Raw genomic sequence first — 20,631 nt, 5'->3', positions numbered from 1 at the left:
GCACTTTGTGCAGGCCACTGGAGTTTCTTTAAGCTTTTCTTCATGTCTTTGTAGACGTTGCTTGGTGCACAATGGGGACAGTCATACTGCAACTGGAAAGTGCCTTCCCTAAATTGTTTGTGCAATGCTGAAAGAATGTAATTGTGATTTAACACCTGTTAGCAATTGTTGTGGCTGAAAAACATGCATTCTAAAATTAGAAGGGGTGTCCCTGTCCGTCTTGCCCTTACAGTGCATGGCTTAACCTGTTTTGCAGCTTTGCATTTTGGAAAAAAATATGCCAGTGGGTGCTGGCTGTGTCTGTCTGCTGACTGTAGTTTTCCTTACCATCCCAGTTTCCCACACTGTTCTAGAAAGTTGTGATTGTAAAGTCACATGATTTTCCTGTTGTATTCTCATTAATCTGCAGATATAGGAACAGTGACATCAGTACGAAGAGCTCAGATGGTTTACACAGCCATGACCTCATGCTCATCAACTGTGTTTTTTTCACTCGGCTTCTTCGGTTTCAGCTCCTTTTTCTTCTTTTTATTGTTTTCGTCTCATCTTAAAAGCCCTTATAAGGCTCTCCCGACGTTCTCAGTCTATTGCCAGCGCTATTTTTTTCCTTCCCATCTTGTTTTTGTATAAGCCTGCACTTCTTCCACTAGATTAATTCAGTATTAAAGGGGAGAAATGAAGCGTAGTAGAAATGTTTTTACTATCCACTATAGGCATCCAGAGGAGCGTGAATGCACCCTCTCAGCCTCGTCTGGACCTGCCAGGAGTAAGGAGCCGTGTTTTGGGGGAGCGTGTACATAAATAATCTTTTAATACATTTTGGATCCTGCGCATTTATGGGTCGAGCGCATTGCGTGCATACTGTAGCTTTGTAAATCATATAGCAAACACCTAGCCAGATTAGGGAGGCTGGATGTTACGCTCTATATGTGTAGAGCGCAGTGCCAACCTTGGCCCGTCGCCCATTCCCTAATCCAGAAGTCGACGAGAGGGGCATAGAGGAGTGTTGTTCGGTGTGCTGACAGTAGCTCAGAGCTCACAAACACCAGCTTCATTAGGGAGCTATGTGGGCCGCCAGTGGCAGGGGGAGAGCAAGAGAGAAAAAAAATCAGCATCACTCATCTGTTTATGAGTCAACACATGAGTCAATGATGTCAGGGGGGTTTGGCTGCCAGCGTCTCGAACAACGTTATACTGGATAATTGATTCTAGAAGGAAAAGTCTGTTTGAGAGTTGTTTATGGTAAGTGTTTTTCCCCTCTCGCAATTCCTGATGTTTAAGGATTTGCACCAAAAAGCAGAAAAACAGAAAATCACCTCCCACTATGTCCATGCTTTAAAAGAATTAAGCTTTTAAAGCGCTACGATTCAAGCGATTGAGACATAGTACACTCTCACGTTTTGCATGTTTGTGTCTCGGCTTGTGTGTGTGTGTGTGTTCTGTTCTCGCAAGGCACAAGCACACGTGCTGGCAGGGGTGCCGTATTTGCCCAGTTTATTTTTGGAGAGATGGTGTTTGAAAATAAATCTGCAAAATTAATCAGTGCTGGTACAATGCCACCACTATAAAAACCAGGGCAAAAAAGGCTGCTCATTTAAGGGGAGGTTATCTTAATTTATGATGTGTATATGTGGAGCTGAGAGGGTGCTCACAGAACGAGGGGTGTGTGTGTGTGCGCTACACACAGCGCTTAGTGTTCCAGCAAGAGACACAGTGACACCCACACACACACACTCAGACACACACACACACCTCGTCAGCTCCAGTCTCGGTCCGGCTAGCGCGAGCCCGCGTCTGGAAAGTCTTGCTCCAATCATTAGATGAGCTCGTAGGCTTCTCGTACCTCGAAAAGCCTATTTTCAAACTAAACATAATAAAATTATTAAGAAAACGGTGACACACCACCAATGCTCCCGGCTCCCTGCATCGCTCTGACATACACACTCCCAATCTTGCGGCTCAACTCATTTCACGGTCACGCTCATGCATGCAGCAGACAGACGGATTGCCAAGTCATTAATCAAAGGTGATCCATTTTTTATTTTCATAAATGAAAAAGCATTTCTGTATTTATTTGGGGTGACAGTTTGGCGGCGCAGGAGGCCAACGCACTCATGTCGTATAATCCACTTGTCAAAAACAGTTAACCTCCAGAAACTAGAAATACAAATTCAGAGGCTGAGTTATCAGCGGCGGCAGTAGCCACGCTTACTGAGAGCTGCCACTTCGCTAATTTACGCCAACTTGCTCACACACGGGACAGGACGCCTGTCAGATATGCTTTCCCTCCAAGTTCCAGGATGATATGTAATATTTACAAATTACTCATCCCCATCATTGTCATGGCCTGGCATTATTCTATTCTATCAAAAAGGCAAAAAAAACACAACCTCGAATCTCGAATACATCATATCGTGTCTCAGCTCTGCCTGCCGGCTAGGCTGAGCAGCCACATGAACAACGGTTGGCCTGTTGTTCAGATGGGGTGGGATATTAAAGCCGGACAGGGACTCTCTCATAACTAATGCAATTACGACCTCTGCTGGCTGATTGATGGCGCCTGCACAGAGACGGGAAAAGAGTGCTGTCAGGGTGTGTCTCTCCGTACGCAGTGCTGATCCGCATTGCACTCGTCAAAGTGTAGGTGACAAAAATGCATACGGCTGCTGCCCATGTGTCAGAGGGGGCGTGGGTTAGCTTCATTCTCCTCAATCAGAGCAGGGATCGGCATCGGTGGAGAGGAAGCATGACACAATCGGGCGATTGGACGCGCCAGGAAAAAAGTGTGGAGTTTGCATGTTCTCCCTGTGTCTGCATGGGTTTCCTCCAGGAGCTCTGGCTTCCTCCCACAGTCCAAAGACATGCAAGTGAGGTGAATTGGAGATACAAAATTGTCCATGACTGTGTTCGACATTAAACTTGTGAACTGATGAATCTTGTGTAATGAGTAATTACCATTTCTGTCATGAATGTAACCAGTGTGTAAAACATGACGTTAAAATCCTAATAATGAAATAAATATAATTTTTTCACATTTTTTTTAACTTGTGACATTAGCTTTAGGAGCAGTGGTGTATCGAAATGTCAAGATTTTTACTCTTCAGTCAAGATCAAGGCCACTCACAAGCATACATTTGTTGGGACGGTGGTAGCCTAGTTGGTAGAGCTCTGGGTTACCAACTAGAGAGTTGTGTGTTTGAATCCTAACATCAGTGAGCAAGGATCTCGACACTCTCGAGGTGGCTGCATCTGTGCTCGATATGCAAATCATTTTTATTGTACTATAGATGTGTATAGGTATATATGACAAATAAAGGTATTCCATCTGCTCTAGATTATCCCTATATCCTTACCATCTTACCAATTTAACCACATTTTCCCATCAATACTGACTTGTCTGTCAGTCTATGCAACTGAAAAGCATCCCCAGTACATGATGCTACAATTCCAGTTCTTTAACAAGTTAATTGCAACTCCTTAATAGAGGTACTATTGAGTCGACCCCCTGTGTATGGTTGATCTATAAACAATACTTCCAGTCACAGCCACATAGTCCTGCAACTAAGACAGAGAGACATTTAGTGTCACAGGGGTTTTCTTGTTTAGTCTAGACAGTGTAACTGTAGCTTTATATTTTTAAACTAAGCTTTGAGTTATTGTTAGTACATTTTAATTTGCTCTGTGTACAGTCTTTACCATACTGACAGACCTCATAGAGATATTAGCTATTTATGTATTTGTTACACAAATACAACTTCAAGGAAATTGAATTAGATGAGAAAGTAATGCATTGCATGTGATGTAATCTCATCACACAGTTACAAGAGGTTTTCTTTTTAAAATTTTGGTAAATTTGTAAGTTTTGGTAAAAGGCTTGAGCCTTTTCCATTGTTTATATAGTGCACAATGTGTTTCGTAGATCATAAAATGTGTTTCATGATATTGCATGAAAAATAAGAGGTACTTGCAGTAACTTTTACTACCCTGTTTGTTGCAAAAACGTTTTTTTCTTTTTCTTAGCGTCTGAAATAAAGACCACAATACCCAGACTGTTGTTGCTAAGCAAATTGTCATTGTGTAAAACAAGAGAAATGATGGTCATAGAGTGGACTTAATGGATAATCGAAGCAGTGCCTAAAGTGTGGTTGATTGATAGAAAGATTTATTTAACCCTGCTCAGGTGTTGCAGCGGAAAAACACACTAGCACACCAGAGCTGGGATTCGAATACATCGTATTGAATCTCAGCTCTGCCATTCGAACAGTTGGCTGTTCATACGGTAAGGCAAGCCGACCAGGGACTTCTCATAACCGAGCGAATTGCGACCTCTGCTAGCTGGTTGATGGCGTTTGCACAGTCGAGGAATAATGCGTTGATCAGAGTGTGGCTCTCCATGCACAAAGCTGATCGGCATATGAACTCGTGTGGGTGAAAATATGCAGTTGGCTATTGCGCACGTGTCAGAGGGGCCGTGTGTCAGTCTTGCTCTTCTCAATTGGGACGGGGGTCAGCTCCAGTAGAGAGGAAGCATAACGCAATTGGGTATAAATTGGACACGTTAATATCGGATAAAAGGAAGGAAAAATATATATATATAATAGCATAATTATTTGAATAGTTTGTTCCTAAGGTATTATATGTGTATATTCTACTTTGTCAGTAGTCCTAAATATCAATAGGCGACTGCATGAGATAAGATGTATAGTTGATTAATTCACAAAGCAAATGAAAAAAGGAAAACTACATTTATTTGCATATGTAATACGTCATGTTAAATAAAATGCTACATAGAGCGGTTGTAAAAAAGCCCAGTGTGAAGGAGCTATATTGCTGTGGTAGTTTTGCTTAAATTAAGTCTCAGAATTCAAACTAGTGACCTGCTTAAATAAATGCAAACAATATGACATAAAGTACTTATATTGGTTTTAGGAAACCCACACCCCACCTTGCAATTCACATGACACTGTACAAGCAATGCTTATGTGTAGCCTTATGTCTGCGTTTAATAACCATGTGTTTAATTTTAGTTTTTACTTCTCACTATGCAAACAATCTTTAATTAATTATTTTTAAACGATTATTTATATTACATTCTGAATTCTCTATGTACATTTGTACTTTTCAGTCGGCCAGCTTAGAAATAACCTAACCGATGAGCATTTGCCATTTTGTAAGCACATACTGTTAACGTTATACTGCTACCAGTGATTAAGTTAATAGAACAGAGGTCTTTTGGGACTCGTAAGACACATGAGTCCATAGACTGGCTGATAGCGGTTTTTGAATGGAAAGTTCCCCCCTTGTCTTCCCCCTCCTATGGAGACAGAGAGACTAGTGCTAGTGTGATTAGTCTAGTGACTGGGTCTTTCTGACGGCCACTTGCATTCTGTAAACAGCTTTTCAGCCTTACGGATTGTACCGTCTACCACACTGTTTACACGGCGGCAATTACGTGACGCTTAATTTCATGAAAACAGGCTCGTCTGAAGATAGGCATCGCCGAAAGGCGCACTGATAGGGCTGCATTTCAAGCAGGAGATACGCAGCTCAAAAAAAGTTGTAGATAATACTTCTGTCGGTGGCATGACCCTTCCGACCCTCTCATTTTAGCAGCCCCGAGGCGCACTCACACATGATCCGGCTCAGTTTCACCAGTTTCTGTTTCCTTATAAAACACACGCACACCTCGTGCTGTCATAGTCGGTTTATTTTGACTGTTAAATTTAATGGGGGCCAAAAACAGCAAGCCTTTGACCTGGGTTTGTAAAAACAGATTAGAGTTTTCTCTTTCTGCTTGAAGACAGCAGAGTAATGGTCCAAAAGGACTTTCCTATTATTGCTCCTCTCAGCCTTCATCTTTCAGCTGGGGCTTGTTTTAAAAAAAGGAAAAAAGACACTTTAATGCAGTCAGAATCAATTCCATCATTAAATACACAGATTGAATGTTATGTAATATTATGTAAGTAATGAAACTCATGCACCTGTATGTTATTGCACATCATCCCCCCATTTACCTCCCCATATATATATACCCCCCTTTTCCATTTACCTCCTTTTTCCCCTTATGAATGTTAATCACCTCTATGTTACATAGTTAGTGAAGGACGGAATGTGCCGGGCTGGGCAGAATGAATACTTGTGTTTATGACTGAACACTAAATGCACTGTCGTAAACGTATTTGGTCGCATAACATATTTAGAATACATTTAGAATACACATCAGTATCATCATGGTCAACGTCATGGTGGGTTCTGGCGCCACACTGAAACGCTGAGTGCAAAGCAGGAATACACCCGACACAGACATTCTTTCAGGCAACACACACACACATTTATTCACTCGCGCACTCACTTAAATCAGTGGACAATATGGTGTAGGCAGTCCACCTTCTGCTTGTTTTTAGCAGGAAGAACCTGCAAAATCCTCTAGATGAGGATCGAGCTCTGATTTCCATAAATACATACAAATTTATGTTCCAGCAGCTGTTCCTGCTGTGACTGTGGACATCACCATCCTACCATATACAGCTTCAATCCAGAATCAACTAATTTGTCATTAAACCTTTATTCTGTGCACATCTTTATAACAGTGGAGGTCCCTGTTGCTTGGGATTATCGTTCAGATTGTGTTTTTCTTGTGTAATGTTTTTATGTGAGTATGTAAGAGGTAACCTTGGTAACCTTTGCTCTGTAGACACAAAGCTGCAGAACCCCGCCCCAGTCGTGTATGTATTTGTGTGTGTGTGTGTATATATATATATACGTATATATGTATACACCGATCAGCCACAACATTAAAACCACCTCCTGGTTTCTACACTCACTGTCTCTTTTATCAGCTCCACTTACCATATACAGGGGTTGGACAATGAAACTGAAACACCTGTCATTTTAGTGTTGGAGGTTTCATGGCTAAATTGGACCAGTCTGGTGGCCAATCTTCATTAATTGCACATTGCACCAGTAAGAGCAGAGTGTGAAGGTTCAATTAGCAGGGTAAGAGCACAGTTTTGCTCAAAATATTGCAATGCACACAACATTATGGGTGACATACCAGAGTTCAAAAGAGGACAAATTGTTGGTGCACGTCTTGCTGGCGCATCTGTGACCAAGACAGCAAGTCTTTGTGATGTATCAAGAGCCACGGTATCCAGGGTAATGTCAGCATACCACCAAGAAGGACAAACCACATCCAACAGGATTAACTGTGGACGCAAGAGGAAGCTGTCTGAAAGGGATGTTCGGGTGCTAACCCGGATTGTATCCAAAAAACATAAAACCACGGCTGCCCAAATCACGGCAGAATTAAATGTGCACCTCAACTCTCCTGTTTCCACCAGAACTGTCCGTCGGGAGCTCCACAGGGTCAATATACACGGCCGGGCTGCTATAGCCAAACCTTTGGTCACTCGTGCCAATGCCAAACGTCGGTTTCAATGGTGCAAGGAGCGCAAATCTTGGGCTGTGGACAATGTGAAACATGTATTGTTCTCTGATGAGTCCACCTTTACTGTTTTCCCCACATCCGGGAGAGTTACGGTGTGGAGAAGCCCCAAAGAAGCGTACCACCCAGACTGTTGCATGCCCAGAGTGAAGCATGGGGGTGGATCAGTGATGGTTTGGGCTGCCATATCATGGCATTCCCTTGGCCCAATACTTGTGCTAGATGGGCGCGTCACTGCCAAGGACTACCGAACCATTCTGGAGGACCATGTGCATCCAATGGTTCAAACATTGTATCCTGAAGGCGGTGCCGTGTATCAGGATGACAATGCACCAATACACACAGCAAGACTGGTGAAAGATTGGTTTGATGAACATGAAAGTGAAGTTGAACATCTCCCATGGCCTGCACAGTCACCAGATCTAAATATTATTGAGCCACTTTGGGGTGTTTTGGAGAAGCGAGTCAGGAAACGTTTTCGTCCACCAGCATCACGTAGTGACCTGGCCACTATCCTGCAAGAAGAATGGCTTAAAATCCCTCTGACCACTGTGCAGGACTTGTATATGTCATTTCCAAGACGAATTGACGCTGTATTGGCCGCAAAAGGAGGCCCTACACCATACTAATAAATGATTGTGGTCTGAAACCAGGTGTTTCAGTTTCATTGTCCAACCCCTGTAGAAGCACTTTGTAGTTCTATAATTACTGACTGTAGTCCATCTATTTATCTACATACTTTTTTAGCCTGCTTTCACCCTGTTCTTCAACGGTCAGGACCCCCACAGGACCCCCACAGATCAGGTATTATTTAGGTGGTGGATCATTCTCAGCACTGCAGTGACACTGACATGGTGGAGGTGTGTTGGTGTGTGTTGTGCTGGTATGAGTGGATCAGACACAGCAGCGCTGCTGGAGTTTTTAAACACCTAACTGTCACTACTGGACTAAGAATAGTCCACTAACTAAAAATATATCCAGCCAACAGCGGCCTGTGGGCAGCATCCTGTGACCACTGATGAAGGTCTAGAAGATGACCAACTCAAACAGCAGCAATAGATGAGTGACCGTCTCTGACTTTACATCTACAAGGTGAACCAACTAGGTAGGAGTTTCTAATAGAGTGAACAGTGAGTGTACACAGTATATGAAAACTCCAGCAGCGCTGCTGTGTCTGATCCACTTATACCACCACAACACACACTAACACCACCACCATGTCATTGTCAATGCAGTGCTGAGAATGATCCACCACCTGCTCTGTGGTGGTACTGTGGGGGTCCTGACCATTGAAGAACAGTGTGAAAGCAGGTTACAAATGTATGTTGAGAAACAGATGGACTACAGTCAGTAGTTGTAGAACTACAAAGTGCTTCTATATGGTAAGTGGAGCTGATAAAATGGACAGTGAGTGTAGAAACAAGAAGGTGTGTATGTATTTATGTATGTATGTATGTGTATATATATATGTTTATGAAAGTCCATATAGTAAGTAAGTGTGTAGGACGTATCAGCGATGCAGTCAGCACAGTCTTGCTCCTGGTTTGTATCTGGACTACCTAAATCTCAGATTGTGTTTTTATGATTTTATATCAAGAGGTAACCTTGGTAACCTTTACTCTGTAGACCCATCAAAGCTGCAGAACCCCAGTCGCAAGCAGTCAGTCTCAAGAAGTCTAAAACATCTCTTTCATTCCTCCACTAAATTTGTCAAATCTCTCAAAAGGTCAGTATACTTAATATGCTCAACTCTGCACCTACGGTGGCACGTGTTACTTCCTGCCGTCTTTCTGGGTAATCCTTCATGCTTTAAGTGTGCACTCTCTCCCGGGCTTTAGAGGGATCTACATAGCCGCAGTGTTTTATCATAAGGACTGTCTGCTGGTAACTAATGAGGATCAGTTACCCATCGTGGAGGTGGAGGACTCCTACAGCAATTCCCTCATGCAGGACTTTCTGTGGTTTACCAAGGTATGCCAAACACTCCAGCTGACCACTGCTCGCTAATGGATGGAGCAGAATGACTGTAGTTGAGTAATAGCATGCTTGTAGCTGTAGATTATAGCAAATTGACATGAATGTTTGTTTAAATAATAAAGGTTTATTTTATTTGGAGTCCATCATAATGACCCACATTATTGGATAATCTCTTTTATTTATGGAGGCATGTACCAGTCCTCACTGCTTCCTGATTGGTGGCTAGTTTATAATATATTTACTTAAACCATTTGTAACATTAAAACTATTAAAACCACTATAAGAGAGAGCAAAACAGAAAACTAAATCTTTCAAAATTCCCAGTAGATATTTAGTTGTTGCCTGTTTGCTGTTAGACTAATTAGAATTTCCCTTGGTTATTAAAAAGCACATTTATGGCCACTCAGGTGGCCCAGCAGTAAAAGCTGAGCGGCCACATGAACAACGATTGGCCTGTTGTTCAGATGGGCGGGACAAAGCCGGATAGGGTCTCTCTCCCATGACTGGTGCAATTACGACCTCTGCTGGCTGATTGGTGGTGCCTGCACAGAAATGAGAAAAGAGTGCTCTTAGGGTGTGTCTCTCTGTACACAACGCTATGCTGCATTGCACTCGTCAAAGTGTAGGTGATAAGATGCATACGGCATGCTGCCCACGTGTCGTGGGGGCATGGATTAGCTTCGTTCTCCTCAATCAGAGCGGGGATTGGCATTGGTGGAGAGGAAGCGTGACGCAACCTGGCAATTGGACGCGCTAAAAAGGGAGAAAAAGGGGAGAAAATGCATAAATAAAATATATATTAAAAAAAAGCACATTTATGAAACAAATGTCATTAACATTTTTATTAGCTTGTATTAAAGTTTGCACAGTATCTTTATCTAATCTGCTACACACACAAAGTAAGAAAACAAACAATTAATCTGCATTCACAAATTAGTCCTTTTAATTTCGCACCTTATCAGAACAAAACAAAAACTCAATGATATTGGTTCAGGTTGGTTGGTGGCAATTTCCAAACAATCAAAGATTGCTGATAACTTTTCTCCGGGGTAAAATAATTGACTGATAAATATGAAGAGTAAATATGTTAGTGAAGCACAATTAGTGAAGCCCATGAAGTTCTTTGCACTGGAAGATCAGAATAAACATTTTTAAATCCAGGTCTAATAAATATCTGATAGTCGACCAATACCCAGGAGTAAACTCATTCTTTTCTATTTTTATTCCTTAGTTTATCATATTTGCACATTTATTAAGGTCTAAGTAAGTAGACCAAGATAATAAGTATAGCAGTGTTTTTATAATTTAATGGACATGTCTGTGTTTGTAAATAAGCAGGTTTTTGCATATGTTTTGCAGCTTTCGTGTATGTGGGAGGATGTTCGATGGCTAAGGCAGAGCATGTCTATTTCCACCTCCTCCTCATCTACGCTGCAGTCCAGGCAGAAGATGCTGGCAGCCGCCGGCCATCTGCAGGTCTTTTGACTCTCACGTAGTCTGTCCAGGATGTGTTTAGCCTAATGCACTAATAGAATTGAATCTGATCATTCACAAGAAGAAACTTGATGCATTTTCGGTCAGTGTAAACACGTAGGCGGATGTGCAGATTGATAGGAAAATCGAGCAGTTATAGTTGCTTCTCCCAACAGCTTGAGCTATTTGTTTTTGGAGCCACTTATGATTAAGAGCCCACTAGTACTGCACTGTTATTAGCACTGAACAGAAGTGGACTGTTCAAGTACTGTTGCAATATTCCAAAGAGCATCGTTTCCTGATAACAGCTGTGCATCTGTTTGTCCACACAGAACCTTTTGGGCACACACAATTTGGGCCGGGTCCATTATGAGCCCATTAAGGACCGGCATGGCAACGTGCTGCTAGTGACGGTGAGGGAGATGGAGAGCTTCTACTCTTTCTTCAATGGGAAGTGGATGCAGGTATCCAAATTGCAGAGCCAGAGGAAGTCTCTGTCTACTCCAGAGGAGCCCTACGCCCTGGACATTCTACTCATCACTATACAGGTAGAACTTTACTTTGTTCACTTGCTGTGTTTTGGAATTATCATGATAGAACATGATAAATTACAATAGTTCATTTTGTAAAGGAAAGTGAGTTCAGATATTATAGAGCAGGCTGTCACACAGACCATGCAGGAAGGAGTAGGACAGTACTGTAGTGAGTCAAACAGTATGCAGAAAGACTTAATTCTGTTTCAGAATGCGTAATAATTTTCACTAAGTTTGCTAAATTAATGTTTTCATGTTGGACAATTGTTAAAAAAAATTAATACATCTATTTATTGTTATACTATCAACCAGTCAGGATGCAGACAAGACTAAACTGGAACACAGTGTGCTCATATTAATAAATGTGTAAAAGAGACAGAGCATTGACAAAGGCAGATTTAAAAAGCAGATATGAAGTCATAAAAATGTATACAGTGGTACCTTGTAACTCAACGTCCCCTAAACTCAAAATCTTTGAAACTCGACGTCCTTCCTCAAGAAATTTGTTCCCCCTAGACTTAACGTTTCCCTTAAACTCTCAAAGTGTGTGCTACTGCTGCTTTGTTCAAATCATCATTTGCGTGGAATAATCGTCAAATTTACACTAAAAGCTTCACATGTATCTGTGTCCAGCTGTGTTTCTCCCATTTTACTTTTAAACTTGTGTTGCAGCTTGGGTGCTGAGAAATTATAAGAATCAACTTTTCAGAGAGAGTCTAAAACGCTTATCATTAAAATATATATATATATATCATATAAAAACATTAAAAAAATAATGTAACCTAATGTATTAAAAGAGCGACATAGAAACACTAAACCTCTCTTAATCATTACTGCTTATAAGTTCTCTCTTCTAATTAAGAAGCATAAGAAAACAATAAAGCAGTTAAGGTAAAGTGCAGGTTTTGTTGTATTTTTTTAATTGCATTTGTGTTTTTATATTATATTTGTGTTATTTTCAGTGTGTCAAAAACAATCCCATTATTTTACATAAGATACTCTTAATATAAAAGCACTCTAACAAAGCATTAATGAAAGCATACCCACAGAACAGGCATGCTAGTTTTCTTATTTAAAACAGCATATTAGCGTATATTTTTGAAAGAGAGAGACTCAAAAATTAATCAGCCAGTCATTCATCTTTATTAACGGTTGTATTTATGCTGTGTTGCGGTGGGTCCAGTATTACATGGAACAACTGGGGTTGGACAGCCCTGGTCAAAAATAATGTTTTGCCGATTTACTGGTCAATTTTATTTTGATCAAACTAATGCAACATAATCTTTTTAGTGCTAACTTTTGCATAAGACTGTTAAAAATGATCATTTTTGCACAGAAGCTGTGGCATGTAATTTGAACTTAAGTATGTTTTCATTAAATTTCTTTTTTTGATGTAATGAATTCCTGCCCCATTATTTCTTAGTGTTGCATCATGTACGTATGTCTCTTCAGTTTGGTTTAACTAATATGAGCTCAGAATAACAATTGTGTAGTTAAACTAATTCCTGTTTATGGAAGTACATACAGTAAGTGAGTGGGATGAAATTGTATGCTGTGTGTAGGACATCTTGGCGTATCAGCGGCGCAGTCAGCACCGTCTCGCTCCTGGTTTGTATCTGGGCTACCTGAAGCTCAGCAGCTCTGTGGATCAGATCAAGGTGCTGGTTCCTCAACGTACACCCAGCATGCTCTGCCATGCCAAAATACGAGACAACTGGAATGTCTCCAGGTAAGTGAAATATTTTATATTTAAAATATCAAGTTATACTACACTTAAATCTGCAAATGTTTTCATTTGATATGATTTTTTGCCTCATTAATTTAAATGTCACATGGGTGAATGAGCGCTGTTGGAAAATCTGAAAACCATAATGGGAAATCTAGTGCCTGTAGTGAACTTCAATAACACGTCCTGTAGTTTTGCTCAGCAATCCAGAGAAAAACTAAAAACTTTATGGTTTTCTTATTGACTTTTTATTTCTCTGGTTTTATTAGGGTGCAGGGACATTTTACTGGGGCACATACCTCGGTAAATTAGGTCTAATGACACCGCCAGACAAAAAAGAAAAATGTGCTTACTAAACAAAATTAGTTTAAGTACTTATCCCCTACTTCATTGTGCCAGCACTGACAGCTACAGGTGAGAAATATAGAAATATATAATGCCATTACATTTTTCAAAATAAATCATATTTTGAGAGCAGTTATAGCCTTGTGGTTAATGCCAAGTTCACACTACACGATTTTTGGAGCTGTCAGATCACTGTACAGTTCACTCTGCACAACTGGATCTCTTGCAATCAGGAGTCTTTTAAGTCGTTTTTACACTACATGACTGATCAGCGATAGGGGGTCACACACTACACAATCTACCATCGGGAGGAATCACAGATGAGTCTGTCTGGACTCCCAAACTACGTTTTGTCATGAAAACACACACGAGAAGTGACGAGGGGTTTAATGATACCATGTCCAAAAATGCACATCAGCAAGAAGCAAACAATCTGAGTTGTTGGTGCGCTGATGGTGCAGCATAAAAGCAAGTAGGAAAAAGAAATTAATCCGAGTGGATTGGACTACGTGACCAGCAGGGATTTGTCTGTTCTGCAAAGAGTTAGAGGTTAAATATTTTTTGCAGCGTTGGTGTTATGGTTTGGCATGGATGACACAAATACTGTAAAGCTCACGACTGGTCCAGATATTTATCATGCTAGATATTCTTCTTGAGTCTGCGAGCACTCGTCGAGCCACTCGTTTAACAGTTCACACATGGCGTTTGCTAGGGGCTCAAAAAACGGCTCTCGATCACTGAGTTGCTTCCGAGCTGCCACATCTAGCGGTGATCTATTGGCGAGCGAAAATCAGGGCAAAAATCGTGTAGTGTGAACTAGGCATAAGGCAAGGCAATTGAGGGACTCACTGTTGAGTCGCTCAATTGCTTAGACAGTAAACTGTCGCAGTACTGTAAGTCCAAGTGTCTGCTAAATGCCCCTTTATCTCCAATTCTAATTGTATCCAATTACTCAGATATATCACTGATCATCGCTGGAGACCCCAGCTGTGGAGTGTCATTAATAACACACGCCCCTTTCGACACGTGTAATAACCAAATGCTTCTTTTTACCTGCCCGAATCTGGTTTACACAGAGAACAGTATCCAATACAGAGAATCACACACTGATCTCCAGTAGGCCGTATCAGTACTGAGGACTCCCTTTGGCCCTTCCACCCTCAGACCTAGCCTTTAATGTCTATGTAGGCATTCTGTGGGCTGATAGCAGAATTGAGATCTCAGCAGTGGTGGGCCACATGTCATTATGTTGTTTTCATTTTCATTTCATTTTCACCAGCTGCTTTATCCTGGTCAGGGAAACACTGAACGCCAGGCAGGTATACACTGTTTGTGGAACCAATCCATCACATGGCTTCAGGTGATCCCCCTTAGACATAGCCAATCATGTTTGTGTAGATGCCCAATTAGTCAATAGCACCACATTACAAGCAAAATATAAATATGTTCTAAATCTCCCTATTATCTTTTTTTTAAATGTAAGTACATTATTAGGGAACGTAGGTTTTTTCTAATTTAACATGATACGCGCTGTTTTTTTTTTTACAAATAAGTTTTGTGTATGTATATTGTAAAAATAGCCTTTTATTACACGTCTCTTCAATATAGCTTCATTTTGAACAAAGTTAATATGAAGGTTTAACATATTATTACTTTTGAAAGTAAGCCCACTAAGCTTTGATTTCTGATTAGATTTATAAATGATTAACAGTGTACATTATTTATACAGTGTATCACAAAAGTGAGTACGCCCCTCACATTTCTGCAAATATTTCATTATATCTTTTCATGGGACAACACTATAGACATGAAACTTGGATATAACTTAGAGTAGTCAGTGTACAGCTTGTATAGCAGTGTAGATTTACTGTCTTCTGAAAATAACTCAACACACAGCCATTAATGTCTAAATAGCTGGCAACATAAGTGAGTACACCCCACAGTGAACATGTCCAAATTGTGCCCAAATGTGTCGTTGTCCCTCCCTGGTGTCATGTGTCAAGGTCCCAGGTGTAAATGGGGAGCAGGGCTGTTAATTTTGGTGTTTTGGGTACAATTCTCTCATACTGGCCACTGGATATACAACATGGCACCTCATGGCAAAGAACTCTCTGAGGATGTGAGAAATAGAATTGTTGCTCTCCACAAAGATGGCCTGGGCTATAAGAAGATTGCTAACACCCTGAAACTGAGCTACAGCATGGTGGCCAAGGTCATACAGCGGTTTTCCAGGACAGGTTCCACTCGGAACAGGCTTCGCCAGGGTCGACCAAAGAAGTTGAGTCCACGTGTTCGGCGTCATATCCAGAGGTTGGCTTTAAAAAATAGACACATGAGTGCTGCCAGCATTGCTGCAGAGGTTGAAGACGTGGGAGGTCAGCCTGTCAGTGCTCAGACCATACGCCGCACACTGCATCAACTCGGTCTGCATGGTCGTTAGGGCTGGGCGATATATCGATATTTTAAAAATATCGATATATTTTCATACGCGATATAAGATAAGACAATATCGCATATATCGATATAAATGTTGCATTCCAGTTAGATCCGACAGTTCGTCTTTCTCTTCTCCCAGTTTGTCTCTGCACATGTTCACCTGCCCCGCCCCTCTCCCTCACTGAACACAACTCGCCCCTCCCCACCGCTTCAACAGTAATTCCTGCAGGCAGCGATAGCATGGAGACGGATAAAGACATGACAGGAGCTATCGAAGAGGAGCTGTTTACTAAAAAGAAAAATAATGACTAATTTTGTAATTACTTGGAGATGGTTCGAATTCAAAGTGTCAGATGAGCAGCAGAATAATGTATTCTGTAGAGAATGCCGAAAACAAGTCCAAATAAAAGGTTCCAGCTCCGTGTACCTTCATTCGTTTTTCACTTCAAATCCCAAAGTTAAAAAACAAGAAAACGAGTCGTTATTCGTTTCAAAAACCAACACAAGCGCATGCACGCGCTGACATGCACGTATTTACTTCACATTAAGTGTTGAGAAAGTAATAACGTAACGGTGCGTCTCCTGTTGTTCTGACTCTTGTGTTTGTATATGTGATGTGCAGATATTTGCTCTATCTGTAAAAACAAACATTATGGGGATTTCTGTACTGGATGTTGTACGTGGTTGTGTTAGTTTATACTGGACGATCGCCCGACGTCCGACACGTCATTTATTTATTTATCTTCTATTATAGTATTTCTTGTTGTCAGCCAATAAACAACCAAACATTATTAAATTGCATGAACTAACTCTGCAGTAAACAAGGAGCAAACAGCAATTAAACAGCAAATAAAGCTGTTAAATAATAATAAAGTGCATGAAGAAGAACGCTGATTAAAATGCATTAAATGTTGTAATAGTTACACAGTAACATGAACGATTAGTTCTGCCTGTATTACAGAACTGAGTTCTATACAGTAAAATAAAATATTAATGTAAATGTTAATGTTGTGGCGACATATACATAAAATAATGTATAAAGTCCAAACATGGGGGGGTGGGGGGTTAACGAGGGGTTTACTTTAACGGGGTTTTACTTTTAATGTCACACAAGCTCAGCCGGAAACCGTGTCATTCCAACATCTTCCCTACACACTCGCTCCCTGCGCCCTATAGTACACTTAACATTCTTAAAGGGCCAGACAATATATTTGTAATTCACGTTAGACAACAGGAGATGCCTTAGAAAACAACTTTTTTTTTTTCTTAGAATAGCTCTTTTTTTTTTTTTTAAGCAAAAATAATTCTTGTGTGAAGCTTCCCCAGCATGAATATTAATAAAAGTGCCTGTAAAAAAATTGGAACATGTAGCTTTGTCTCAGAAGTGTCTTTTTGTTATTACCTTATGGAATAAAAAAATATCGAGATATATATCGTATATCGCCATTCAGAAAAAAATATCGAGATATAATTTTTGATCCATATCGCCCAGCCCTAATGGTCGTCATCAGAAGGAAGCTGATGCTCAAGAAAGCCCGCAAACAGTTTGCTGAAGACAAGCAGTCCAAGAACATGGATTACTGGAATGCCCTGTGGTCTGACGAGACCAAGATAAACTTGTTTGGCTCAGATGGTGTCCAGCATGTGTGGCGGCGCCCTGGTGAGAAGTACCAAGACAACTGTATCTTGCCTACAGTCAAGCATGGTGGTGGTAGCATCATGGTCTTGGGCTGCATGAGTGTTGCTGGCACTGGGGAGCTGCAGTTCATTGAGGGAAACATGAATTCCAACATGTACTGTGACATTCTGTAACAGAGCATGATCCCCTCCCTTCGAAAACTCATGGCAGTTTTTCAACAGGATAACGACCCCAAACACAACCTCCAAGATGACAACTGCCTTGCTGAGGAAGCTGAAGGTAAAGGTGATGGACTAAACCCAATTGAGCACCTGTGGCGCATCCTCAAGTGGAAGGTGGAGGAGTTCAAGGTGTCTAACATCCACCAGCTCCGTGATGTCATCATGGAGGAGTGGAAGAGGATTCCAGTAGCAACCTGTGCAGCTCTGGTGAAATCCATGCCAAGGAGGGTTAAGGCAGTGCTGGATAATAATGGTGGTCACACAAAATATTGACACTTTGGGCACAATTTGGACATGTTCACTGTGGGGTGTACTCACTTATGTTGCCAGCTATTTAGACATTAATGGCTGTGTGTTGAGTTATTTTCAGAAGACAGTAAATCTACACTGCTATACAAGTTGTACACTGACTACTCTAAGTTATATCCAAGTTTCATGTCTATAGTGTTGTCCCATGAAAAGATATAATGAAATATTTGCAGAAATGTGAGGGGTGTACTCACTTTTGTGATACACTGTAAATAACCATGTTTGTGCCACTGCATGCGCCCAATGCACAAATGTTTATTTGTGATGAATACTGCAGGACCAGACAAACCAACGTTTCTCACTGGTACAATAACTGACTGGAGAGAGCATGTGCCTGTAAAAATGAAATATTAAAATATGTCAAAGCGCTGGCTTGTCATGGAATGCTCCCCTCACCACAGGAGCACATACTTTCTTGACATGGTCATTTTTTATGAGCAAAACAAAACTCCTGTTTGTTTTTGTTCGGTAAAGGAGCTATTTATTTATTTTCATCTCAGGTCATGATGCTGACCCTGGTAGGTAGGTCCAGACAGTGAGAGCATTATCCTGCCATTCAGTGTGGTAGTAAAACTAAATTTACTATGGGGTCGGAGCGTGGAAGTTGGCGGGAGGCTTACGCAGGATGATGCCTACTCACGGCTCGAGGAAAACCTTTGGAGCAAAGAAATTCTCTCTCTTTTTTTTTAAACTGGCTTACCCCCTCTGATACTTGTGTATTATTAGAAGCTGCATCAACATAGTTCCTAATGCACCATCTGGGCTTATTGGTATCTAACTGTGCTTTCTGCTGCATAATATGAAACTGTAAATCATTAACAGAAATAGAATTGGTAGGTACATCAACATTTTTGCTTGATAATTGCTTGAGGTAACAAAATATTATGCAGATCATTGGTACCTAATTGATGCCAAGTAGGGGTATACTTATTGTTAAAGGCTATACATTTCTAAATAGCTAACTGTTTACCCATTAGGTATACAGATATGCTGTTGCACTTCTTCTAACATTTAGCACAAAATATCATCCAGAGTGACAAACATTTCAAAGAAGGTAACAAAAACAGGTAACAAAGCCTAAATACCCTGTTACTGTACTAATGAGCAATATTATCATGGATTAGTATAGAGGAATAGTGTCAGGAGTAGTATAGAGGAATAGTATCAGGAGTAGTATAGAGGAATAGTGTCAGGAGTAGTATAGAGGAATAGTATCAGGAGTGGTTTACAGGAATAGAATAGAGAAATAGTATCAGAAGTAGTATAGAGAAATAGTATCAGAAGTAGTACAGAGGAGTAATATAGAGGAATAGTATCAGGAGTAGTATAGATGAATAGTATCAGTAGTAGTATAGAGGAATAGTATCAGAAGTAGTATAGATGAATAGTATAGAGGAATAGTATCAGGAGTAATATAGATGAATAGTATCAGGAATAGTATAGAGGAATAGTATTAGGAGTAGTATAGATGATTAGTTTCAGGAGTAGTATAGATGAATAGTATAGAGGAATAGTATCAGAAGTAGTATAGAGGAATAGTATCAGGAGTAGTATAGATGAATAGTATAGTGGAATAGTATCAGGAGTAATATAGAGGAATAGTATCAGGAGTAGTATAGAGGAATAATATAGAGGAATAGTATCAGGAGTAGTATAGAGGAATAATATAGAGGAATAGTATCAGGAGTAGTATAGATGAATAGTATAGAGGATTAGTATCAGGAGTAGTATCGATAAATAGTATCAGGAGTAGTACAGAGGAATAGTATAGATGAATAGTATTATGAGTAGTATAGATGATTAGTTTCAGGAGTAGTATAGATGAATAGTATTAGGAGTAGTATAGAGGAATGGTATCAGGAGTAGTACAGATGAATAGTATTAGGAGTAGTATAGAGGAATAGTATTAGGAGTAGTATAGATGAATAGTATCAGGAGTAGTATAGAGGAATGGTATCCGGAGTAGTATAGAGGAATAGTATAGATGAATAATATTAGGAGTAGTACAGAGGAATGGTATCAGGAGTAGTATATATGAATAGTATTAGGAGTAGTATAGAGGAATGGTATCAGGAGTAGTATAGAGGAATAGTATAGATGAATAGTATCATGAGTAGTATAGATGAATAGTATCAGGAGTAGTATAGATGATTAGTCTCAGGAGTAGTATAGATGAATAGTATTAGGAGTAGTATAGATGAATAGTATTAGGAGTAGTATAGAGGAATAGTATTAGGAGTAGTACAGATGAATAGTATTAGGAGTAGTATAGAGGAATGTTATCAGGAGTAGTATAGATGAATAGTATCATGAGTAGTATAGATGAATAGTATTAGGAGTAGTATAGATGATTAGTTTCAGGAGTAGTATAGATGAATAGTATTAGGAGTAGTATAGAGGAATAGTATTAGGAGTAGTACAGATGAATAGGATTAGGAGTAGTATAGATGAATAGTATTAGGAGTAGTACAGATGAATAGGATTAGGAGTAGTATAGAGGAAGAGTATTAGGAGTAGTATATATGAAT

General features: G+C 40.3%; 1 protein-coding gene across 1 annotated transcript in view; it reads left to right on the top strand.

Moving 5' to 3' along the window:
- Nucleotides 1-20,631, top strand: part of ankfn1 (ankyrin repeat and fibronectin type III domain containing 1) — a 91,390-nt gene that overhangs the window by 50,700 nt on the left and 20,059 nt on the right. The window contains exons 9-13 of the mRNA XM_063003939.1: nt 9,071-9,170; nt 9,283-9,415; nt 10,781-10,897; nt 11,227-11,442; nt 12,990-13,156. Of these exons, the coding sequence (XP_062860009.1) occupies nt 9,071-9,170; nt 9,283-9,415; nt 10,781-10,897; nt 11,227-11,442; nt 12,990-13,156 (733 nt within the window). The remainder of the gene's footprint in view (nt 1-9,070; nt 9,171-9,282; nt 9,416-10,780; nt 10,898-11,226; nt 11,443-12,989; nt 13,157-20,631) is intronic.

The sequence above is a fragment of the Trichomycterus rosablanca genome, chromosome 10 (genome assembly GCF_030014385.1).
Source record: "Trichomycterus rosablanca isolate fTriRos1 chromosome 10, fTriRos1.hap1, whole genome shotgun sequence".
NCBI classification, from domain to species: Eukaryota; Metazoa; Chordata; class Actinopteri; order Siluriformes; family Trichomycteridae; genus Trichomycterus; species Trichomycterus rosablanca.
This window is presented reverse-complemented; position numbering and strand designations above follow the sequence as displayed.